General features: G+C 50.8%; 1 protein-coding gene across 1 annotated transcript; it reads right to left on the bottom strand.

Annotated features, from left to right (window-relative positions):
* Positions 1–4,426: 4,426 nt before the first annotated feature.
* Positions 4,427–9,753, bottom strand: hspb1 (heat shock protein, alpha-crystallin-related, 1). The gene is made up of 3 exons (XM_056284425.1): positions 9,170–9,753; positions 6,010–6,073; positions 4,427–5,356 (listed from the first exon to the last, which is right to left on the bottom strand). The coding sequence occupies exons 1-3, from the start codon at positions 9,591–9,593 to the stop codon at positions 5,188–5,190; spliced, it is 657 nt and encodes a 218-aa protein (XP_056140400.1). The 5' UTR covers positions 9,594–9,753; the 3' UTR covers positions 4,427–5,187.
* Positions 9,754–10,389: the final 636 nt, after the last annotated feature.

Genomic DNA, 10,389 nt, shown 5'->3' with positions numbered 1-10,389 from the left:
GCAGCGACTGGGACGGCCCGGAAGAGTGGGGTGATTGGCCGGGTACAATTGGGGAGAAAAAAAATATCCATACCTTATGGAAGCTAATGTAAGCTGATGATGACATGACATGACATATATTATATCTATATTGTCCAAGCTCTACTCAGGGTCGCTGGAGCCTTCCCAGTGGACATTGGGAGGCAGGCGGGGAGACACCCTGGACAGGCCGCCAGTCCATCACAGGGCCAACACACACACACACACACACACACACACACACACACACACACACACACACACACACACACACAGATTCACACCTAGGGACAATTTAGTACGACCGAGTCACCTGACCTACATGTCTTTGGACTGTGGGAGGAAACCGGAGCCCCCGGAGGAAACCCACACAGACACGGGGAGCACATGCAAACTCCACACAGAGGACGACCCGGGACGACCCCCAAGGTTGGACTACCCCGGGGCTCGAACCCAGGACCTTCTTGCTGTGAGGTGACCGCGCTAACCACTGCGCCACCGTGCCGCCCATATATTATACATAACACATATTTTGGTTTATTTTAAACAACATTAACTCTGCATTGACGCTTCCGTTTGACATTTTCTTTTAGTCTTAATTTAATTAGGTAACTAATTAAACTTATTAAAACTGAAGAAAATTGTCATGCAACTACCGGTCTACTAATTCACACCATAGATGGATCGCATCATTTCCTGTTGAATATGATTGACCCTGTTTTTTTCTGCACAGCTGATCATCAGATGAGTTATCTGCTGTCATAGTAACAGATCATTAGATGAGTTATCTGCTGTCATAGTAACAGATCATCAGATGACTTACCTGCTGTCATAGTAACAGATCATCAGACGAGTTACCTGCTGTCATAGTAACAGATCATCAGATGAGTTACCTGCTGTCATAGTAACAGATCATCAGATGAGTTACCTGCTGTCATAGTAACAGATCATCAGATGAGTTACCTGCTGTCATAGTAACAGATCATCAGACGAGTTACCTGCTGTCATAGTAACAGATCATTAGACGAGTTATCTGCTGTCATATTAACAGATCATCAGATGAGTTATCTGCTGTCATAGTAACAGATCATCAGATGAGTTACCTGCTGTCATAGTAACAGATCATCAGATGAGTTACCTGCTGTCATAGTAACAGATCATCAGAGGAGTTATCTGCTGTCATATTAACAGATCATCAGATGAGTTATCTGTTGTCATAGTAACAGATCATCAGATGAGTTACCTGCTGTCATAGTAACAGATCATCAGATGAGTTACCTGCTGTCATAGTAACAGATCATCAGATGAGTTATCTGCTGTCATAGTAACAGATCATCAGATGAGTTACCTGCTGTCATAGTAACAGATCATCAGATGAGTTATCTGCTGTCATAGTAACAGATCATCAGATGAGTTATCTGCTGTCATAGTAACAGATAATTAGATGAGTTATCTGCTGTCATAGTAACAGATAATTAGATGAGTTATCTGCTGTCATATTAACAGATCATCAGATGAGTTATCTGTTGTCATAGTAACAGATCATCAGATGAGTTACCTGCTGTCATAGTAACAGATCATCAGATGATTTATCTGCTGTCATAGTAACAGATCATCAGATGAGTTACCTGCTGTCATAGTAACAGATCATCAGATGAGTTATCTGCTGTCATAGTAACAGATCATCAGATGAGTTACCTGCTGTCATAGTAACAGATCATCAGATGAGTTACCTGCTGTCATAGTAACAGATCATCAGACGAGTTACCTGCTGTGATAGTAACAGATCATTAGATGAGTTATCTGCTGTCATATTAACAGATCATCAGATGAGTTATCTGCTGTCATAGTAACAGCTCATCAGATGAGTTATCTGCTGTCATAGTAACAGCTCATCAGATGAGTTACCTGCTGTCATAGTAACAGATCATCAGATGAGTTACCTGCTGTCATAGTAACAGATCATCAGATGAGTTACCTGCTGTCATAGTAACAGATCATCAGATGAGTTATCTGCTGTCATAGTAACAGATCATCAGATGAGTTATCAGATGAGTTATCTGCTGTCATATTAACAGATCATCAGATGAGTTACCTGCTGTCATAGTAACAGATCATCAGATGAGTTACCTGCTGTCATAGTAACAGATCATCACATGAGTTACCTGCTGTCATAGTAACAGATCATCAGATGAGTTATCTGCTGTCATAGTAACAGATCATCAGATGAGTTACCTGCTGTCGTAGTAACAGATCATCAGATGAGTTACCTGCTGTCATAGTAACAGATCATCAGATGAGTTATCTGCTGTCATAGTAACAGATCATTAGATGAGTTATCTGCTGTCATAGTAACAGATCATCAGATGACTTACCTGCTGTCATAGTAACAGATCATCAGACGAGTTACCTGCTGTCATAGTAACAGATCATCAGATGAGTTACCTGCTGTCATAGTAACAGATCATCAGATGAGTTACCTGCTGTCATAGTAACAGATCATCAGATGAGTTACCTGCTGTCATAGTAACAGATCATCAGACGAGTTACCTGCTGTCATAGTAACAGATCATTAGACGAGTTATCTGCTGTCATATTAACAGATCATCAGATGAGTTATCTGCTGTCATAGTAACAGATCATCAGATGAGTTACCTGCTGTCATAGTAACAGATCATCAGATGAGTTACCTGCTGTCATAGTAACAGATCATCAGAGGAGTGATCTGCTGTCATATTAACAGATCATCAGATGAGTTATCTGTTGTCATAGTAACAGATCATCAGATGAGTTACCTGCTGTCATAGTAACAGATCATCAGATGAGTTACCTGCTGTCATAGTAACAGATCATCAGATGAGTTATCTGCTGTCATAGTAACAATCATCAGATGAGTTACCTGCTGTCATAGTAACAGATCATCAGATGAGTTATCTGCTGTCATAGTAACAGATCATCAGATGAGTTATCTGCTGTCATAGTAACAGATAATTAGATGAGTTATCTGCTGTCATAGTAACAGATAATTAGATGAGTTATCTGCTGTCATATTAACAGATCATCAGATGAGTTATCTGTTGTCATAGTAACAGATCATCAGATGAGTTACCTGCTGTCATAGTAACAGATCATCAGATGATTTATCTGCTGTCATAGTAACAGATCATCAGATGAGTTACCTGCTGTCATAGTAACAGATCATCAGATGAGTTATCTGCTGTCATAGTAACAGATCATCAGATGAGTTACCTGCTGTCATAGTAACAGATCATCAGATGAGTTACCTGCTGTCATAGTAACAGATCATCAGACGAGTTACCTGCTGTGATAGTAACAGATCATTAGATGAGTTATCTGCTGTCATATTAACAGATCATCAGATGAGTTATCTGCTGTCATAGTAACAGCTCATCAGATGAGTTATCTGCTGTCATAGTAACAGCTCATCAGATGAGTTACCTGCTGTCATAGTAACAGATCATCAGATGAGTTACCTGCTGTCATAGTAACAGATCATCAGATGAGTTACCTGCTGTCATAGTAACAGATCATCAGATGAGTTATCTGCTGTCATAGTAACAGATCATCAGATGAGTTATCAGATGAGTTATCTGCTGTCATATTAACAGATCATCAGATGAGTTACCTGCTGTCATAGTAACAGATCATCAGATGAGTTACCTGCTGTCATAGTAACAGATCATCAGATGAGTTACCTGCTGTCATAGTAACAGATCATCAGATGAGTTATCTGCTGTCATAGTAACAGATCATCAGATGAGTTACCTGCTGTCGTAGTAACAGATCATCAGATGAGTTACCTGCTGTCATAGTAACAGATCATCAGATGAGTTATCTGTTGTCATAGTAACAGATCATCAGATGAGTCACCTGCTGTCATAGTAACAGATCATCAGATGAGTTATCTGCTGTCATAGTAACAGATCATCAGATGAGTTAGCTGCTGTCATATTAACAGATCATCAGATGAGTTATCTGCTGTCGTAGTAACAGATCATCAGATGAGTTACCTGCTGTCATAGTAACAGATCATCAGATGAGTTATCTGCTGTCATAGTAACAGATCATCAGATGAGTTATCAGATGAGTTACCTGCTGTCATAGTAACAGATCATCAGATGAGTTATCAGATGAGTTACCTGCTGTCATAGTAACAGCAGGAGCAACAATGTCGGTTATTTTTACACTGCATCTGTTTCCCTTTATCTCTTACAGACACTCATCGATGGTGATGTCGTTGGGCCTTAAATTAGACCGAGGACGCCACTTATATGAAGACGGAAAGTGGCGACGTCGTGTAAACGGCATGCACATCCACACCGGCGGGCCCCGGACACTGAGGAGGAGGAGGAGGAGGAGGAGGAGAAGAAGAAGAAGGGAGTCGCTGTGCTGGTGGGTTCTTTATTCTCAGTTTGTATAAATGAATAGAAGTTTAAAGCCAAGTCCAGGTGAACAACAGTCTTCTACAAGTCTTAACTGACAAAAGAGTGATTGAACACAACAGGCAGTGAGAGAGAGGGAGCGAGCGAGCGAGAGAGAGAGAGAGAGAGAGAGAGAGAGAGAGAGAGAGAGAGAGAGAGAGAGAGAGGTTGAGTTTACTCCTTGCAGGGCTATACTCTGTGCGGGGCCTATTTGTAATGGCAATACTTGTGCTGCATCAGATGAGGAAGGATCAGGACTTGCATTGTGTGTGTGTGTGTGTGTGTGTGTGTGTGTGTGTATGTGTGATGTGATGTGATGTGTAGAGCGAGCATGGCGACAAAGGGGAAGAGCGTTTGTGGGCGGAGCTAGCTAGCTGGGGATTATCTGGATTCAAATGAAGGGTGTAATTACAGCAGAAAGAGCAGGCATGTGGCACTGGTGCAGATGTGTTTACACAGGGTGCACAGCCGGGGTTGGCTCGTTATCAGCAGCAGAAGGAGGCGCGCCGCCGCCGCCGCCGCCGCCGCGAGGGCAATCCCCTCGCTTCCCTCCCACAACGAGCTTGGCACGCAGGGGCAAGTCGACTTCAGAGGAAAGCTTACATCTTGAGGCAGCGATAAGCTGCTCCCTAAACCCTCCTGTTTTACGGAGGGATGGCAAAAATGTGGGAACTCTGTGTGTGTGTGTGTGTGTGTGTGTGTGTGTGCGATAACATGGAGATAGACATCAGTGTTTTTCCTCCTTCTTTGAGGAGTCGGTTTTGGCCACCACGTTGACGGGGATGGAGACCTCAGCGGCCTCAATAGCCGGTCTGGTAAGAGGAGCCTCCACGGTCAGCACGCCTTCGGGGGACAGCGAGGACGTCACCTTCTCCGCGTCGGTGGACGTGGGCAGCCTGGAGGTGGGTGAGAAAGTGCCGTCAGATTGCGGGTCAGTCAAACACGGCGAGGCACAGCGCCTCCGAGGCGAGGCCGTGCGGCCGGCCCCGCTAGCGCTACACAGACAACAGAGTGTTTACGGCTTTCTAGCTTGAACACGCCGAGGTGGCAGAGGGCCGGTGGCTGGTGGGGCTCTGAGTGTGTGTGTGTGTGTGAGTGTGTGTGTGTGTGTGTGTGTGTGCGCTGTGGCCCCTGGATGGCAGCAGAGCCACACGGAGTTGCCGCTCAGCCCAGACTGAGGAGACTCGACTCGGCTGAACTAACCTAAACTACAGAGAGCCCCACGGCCGCGGTGGCGAGAGAGCGGCGAGCGTTGTGGGTTCGGCCCGAGAGCCGTGTGCGGGTCAAGGAGCCGCTGTGAAGTAGTGGAGTCGGGTTGTGTTACCGCGAGAGCTGCAGCAGGTCTGAGTGTGTGCGCACACACGGCCTCCCTCTTGTGCACACGAGGGTCAAGAACACAACAAAAAATAACACACAAACCGCCTCGGCCAGTGTGCAGCACTTCAGGTCTCAAGTCTACGTGTTTGTTCTTCCCGTTATGACGCACGGCAAGTGTATCACGGCCTCATTTGTGCAGCGTCGGGTGGTGTAAAAGTGTTGCGGTACGTACGTGTATTTCCTCGTGAAGCATCTGGATATGAAGCCGTGCTCGTCTTTCCTCTCTTCGTGCTTGCCTGTTGACACAGAAAACACACTTTTCAGTGGCAGCAGTGGGGGAAACCCTGAGCATGTGAAGGAGAGGAAGCAGCAGGGTGGATGACCTGTGACCTTGGGTCCCCCTACAGAGAAGCTGCACTTCGAGAGGGCCTCTCTCATAAACACCGGCTACGGAGCTGCTTAAGAGCCACGTCTGTTTTTTAATGTCGAGTTTGATTATTTATTTATTTTTTGGGGGGAGTTTCACTTCCGGTGTGGGAAGATGGCGGCGCGGATTCAGGTTTGCGGCGGCCTCGCCCGGTGTCGTCCATGCAGTGTTTTTGTCCACGCCTGCGTCTAAGTTTGTGTTTTCGTTTGATGGCCGGGAGAGCTGGCGCTGGATCGGCTGGGAGACCCTGGTCTGGGGGTGTCCAGTGGGCCCAGGGACCACGGCCCTGCCTGGAGTTGCGCACGAGGAGGAAGCACCGAGGGGGGTCTGACAGGACGCAGAAACGGGACGGGCTAAGCTAGCTGCTAGCCCCTGCAGACCGGCAGTTCTGATAACACTCGAGGGCGGTCTGGCGGCGGCCTCGCCTAGCCTTGACTGTGTTTTTGGTGTCATCGTGTGGGGTGCGGGGAGGTGTGTCGAAGGTGTCTGGCTGGGAGAGCTGGCGCTGGATCGGCTGGGGGACCCTGGTCTGGGGGTGTCCAGTGGGCCCAGGGACCACGGCCCTGACTGGAGCTGCGCACAAGGAGGAAGCACCGAGGGCGGTCTGACGGGACGCGGAAGCGGGACGGGCTAAGCTAGCTGCTAGCCCCTGCAGACCGGCAGTTCTGATAACACTCGAGGGCGGTCTGGCGGCGGCCTCGCCTAGCCTTGACTGTGTTTTTGGTGTCATTGTGAGGGGTGCGGGGAGGTGTGTCGAAGGTGTCTGGCTGGGAGAGCTGGCGCTGGATCGGCTGGGGGACCCTGGTCTGGGGGTGTCCAGTGGGCCCAGGGACCACGGCCCTGACTGGAGCTGCGCACAAGGAGGAAGCACCGAGGGCGGTCTGACGGGACGCGGAAGCGGGACGGGCTAAGCTAGCTGCTAGCCCCTGCAGACCGGCAGTCCGGCAGTCATCCTGGCGTTTGCTCTCTTGGACAGTATTTTCTTTTTGTTGATATGTTGGATATGTGTGTTGTTGTAGTTTTCAGTAGTTTGGATATGTGTGTTGTTGTAGTTCGGATGTGTGGTTTTGTCTTTGTGTGGCACTGCTGTGGTCTGGGGGGGAAACGAGGTTTCGTTTCATTTCGTGTGCGCAGGTGCATGGAACGAAATGGCTAAGTGCTCCTGATCCCTGATCCCTGATTCCTGATCCTGATTCCTGATCCTGATCCTGACTGTGGGGGGGGGGGGGGGGTAAGATCTGCCTCCTTGCTGTCTCCTAAAGACCGCGGCGTCCGCCTCTTCCGGACTCCACTCGGTTGCTTGGCTGGTAACTCGCTGGGTTGCAAGGTACCCGGCAGGCTGCGGCGCCCCCCCCCCCCCCTCAGCAGGCGGCGTGTATGGAGCGCACGTCCGGGCGGGGGACGCGGGCGGGAGAACGGACGTGCGTCTCCGGTCCTCGCGGCGTGCGCGAGCGCCGCCACAGACACGAGGAAACGGGGCAACGCGGTGTGATTAATGAGGCTTTAGCCGGGGTGGGGGGGGGGGCGGAAATAGACCCGGCCCGGTGGCATTCTGCAGCATTAACTAGGCTTTGTCTGTCTCCCGCCACCTCCCCCGCAGACACACACACACACACACACACACACACACACACACACACACACACACACACACTTGTTGCAAGTGATGGAACATGGCCCCTCGTCCTGGCGCTCCGTGTTGTGTTTGTTATGGCAACAGGCGGATTAAAGACCGTGCTCCGAGGGGACCTGCCCCTCTTTCCACCAGACACCGGCCACAGCGGGCGTTGGGTCCGATCGGACCAAGCAGACGGTCTCAAAACCAGCACAGGCCCCGAGTGCGCAGTCATGTGGCGGAGTGGGCCGCTGCGTTGTGCCCGCTCTGCCACGCCGGGGTTGTGTTTTGGGGGTTTTCAGGGGGTGATTTTGGGTTAGGTCCTGCCTGCCCGCCACGGGGGGGGGGGGGGGGTCGGTCACGTAGCGGCGAATATAAATACGAGCACACGCTGCACCCTGGAAAGGGTCCAGCGGCCCCATTTAAAGCAACACAAACAGCGGCTGACTCACAACGTTGACGCCCCGAGTTATGCGGAGAGGCGCGGATAAAACGGGGGGGGGGGGGGGGACGACTGAGCCGGAAAACGATTCAGCGGCTTAAAGAAAGCGTCACAATTTAGGAAAACCCGCTGAGCCTCCTTCCCCCCCCTAACGCGGCTCCTCGGCAGCCTGAGATGAACTCTGAAAACACCGCCTGGCAACTACAGGAAAGGGAAGAAGCAGAACGCGGTTCTGGCTCAGCGCTCATCTGACGCCGGACTCCAGCGTGTCCCGTTGTGACTTTCCTTGTGTGTTCCCGGACCGAGGAATCCGGCTATCTACCGGGCGGCGGTCCAAGGCCTCTCCCAACCCCCCCTCCCCCCCTCCATGCACGGGGCTCTGCGTATTGTCTGAGGGTGTTATGTAACTCTGCAGCGCCGCATCCGCCAGCACAACACTCGTCTCACTTTTTCTTGTTCTTCTGCCTGGGAACTTGTGCAGGGTCCGCTAAACCTGGCGCCGGGGGGCCCCGCTGGACGGACGGTGGGGTGTGAGGTCCGTGTGCGTGACTTGTGGGTCGCACGTCAGTGAGGACGGCGACACTATCCAGGGCTTCCTGTAATGGCAGCGCGTAAAGAAGTGTGACGTTCTCGCGTTCGTAAGAGCTGAAACCTCCCCCCCGGTGTTTAACCCAACAATTCTGGTGCCTGTCGGGACCACGGACGGCTGCTTTGTCGACAAAACTAAATCAAAACTCTACTTTGACTGTATAACGTACGGCATTAGTAGCATAAAGGTGAGCTCAACGACTCACGTACCCGTTCGAGGGGGGACCCGGTGGGGGGGGAAATAGTTTTGCACACTTCAGAAAGTTCCTGACAGGAGCTTTGGACCGAGTATAACACAGTGACAATAGAAAAGCCCTCACCAGTGATCTCCACGACGCCATCTTTGGTCTTCACCACCAGCTCCTCGGGGGAGAAGTGGTTGACGTCCAGAGTGACCTTCCAGTTGTCCGGCGTCTGCTTGATCTCCGACACGCCGCTGCTCAGCTGGCGGGTGAACGCGCGGGCCTGCTGGGCCTGCTGGGCTTGCTGGGCCATCGCGGCAGCAGAGGCCATCACCGGGTTTGGTGCCATCATGCTCTGGGCCATCATGGTGTTCATGTCAGGGGCCAGGATGGAGGGCCGCATGTATCCGGGCCAGTGAGTGGTGGGGAAAGAGGGGAATTCCTCAGGCAGGGTCGGCATGCCGAAGGTTTGGTCGAAGATGCGGCTGCCCTGGTGCCAGTCCCGGAACGGGTCCCAACTCGGGGTCCGGAGCAGGGTGAAAGGGATGCGCCTCTCTGTCATGGTCTCTGGTTTCAAGATGCGTAGGCGAGAGAGCTGTGCTGGAGAGCCGCGGGACGCTACAACGGAAGAGCAGCCTTTCTTTTGGTCTCTCCGGAAAAAAAGGTTTTCTGGAAGTGCCGTGTGCCTCGGAGTTTAGAGCTTTTATACAGACTGACACCCACCCCAACCCATGCGGCCCTGCCCTCTGTCTGGAACCCCCTCCTCCCCCAGCCCCCTTGTCTATTCATGGAAGGTACTAGAATGTCTATTTGTGGCAGACGTAGCACTAGAATGGAATCCAGAGGAAAGCTTCCCCCCACCCAGCACACTGTTTCATCTCCCCCCCCTCCCTCAGTGCCATAGAGGACCAGAAGAATCTAGAGGGTACTGTTACTCCGGTCCACTTTACACATACAAAGGCCGGACTTGACTTGGACAAACAGATGGTTTCTGACTGGGCCCTGAACAGGACCTGATGTGACATACAGGGCACGCCTGCACTGTCGGCGCCCTGATACAGCTGCGAATACGCAATGGAATCTCAGTCATTCGGTTGTTACAGAGACAGTACGCGCGCGCGCACACACACGCCTTTAAAAGTTGAGCTGAAACTGAAGTTAAAAAAAAAGATAACTGCTAAGGCAGCCAACTGTTCTGTCTGTCGCGTCCTTTCCTGATATCTCCGGTTTTATTCCCAAGACGACTCCGCTGGGAACAAAACACACCGGTGAACGCCACAGGAAGTCGGGGGGGGGAGGGGGAGGGCCGGGACCGGGCTGCAAAGATTAGCAGGGAATTAATAAGTGATGCTTTTTCG

The sequence above is a fragment of the Lampris incognitus genome, chromosome 8 (genome assembly GCF_029633865.1).
Source record: "Lampris incognitus isolate fLamInc1 chromosome 8, fLamInc1.hap2, whole genome shotgun sequence".
Lineage (NCBI taxonomy): Eukaryota > Metazoa > Chordata > Actinopteri > Lampriformes > Lampridae > Lampris > Lampris incognitus.
Note: the sequence above shows the minus strand (reverse complement) of the source record. Positions and strands in the feature narration are given on the sequence as shown.

Excerpts from the sequence above, each read along its gene's own strand:
- hspb1 (XM_056284425.1), bottom strand. The coding sequence starts at position 9,593 with ATGACAGAGAGGCGCATCCCTTTCACCCTGCTCCGGACCCCGAGTTGG. Across the intron at positions 6,074-9,169 it reads TGGCGTCGTGGAGATCACTG|GCAAGCACGAAGAGAGGAAA; the intron begins GTGAGGGCTTTT and ends CTGTGTCAACAG. Across the intron at positions 5,357-6,009 it reads TGCTTCACGAGGAAATACAC|GCTGCCCACGTCCACCGACG; the intron begins GTACGTACCGCA and ends ACCCACCTCCAG.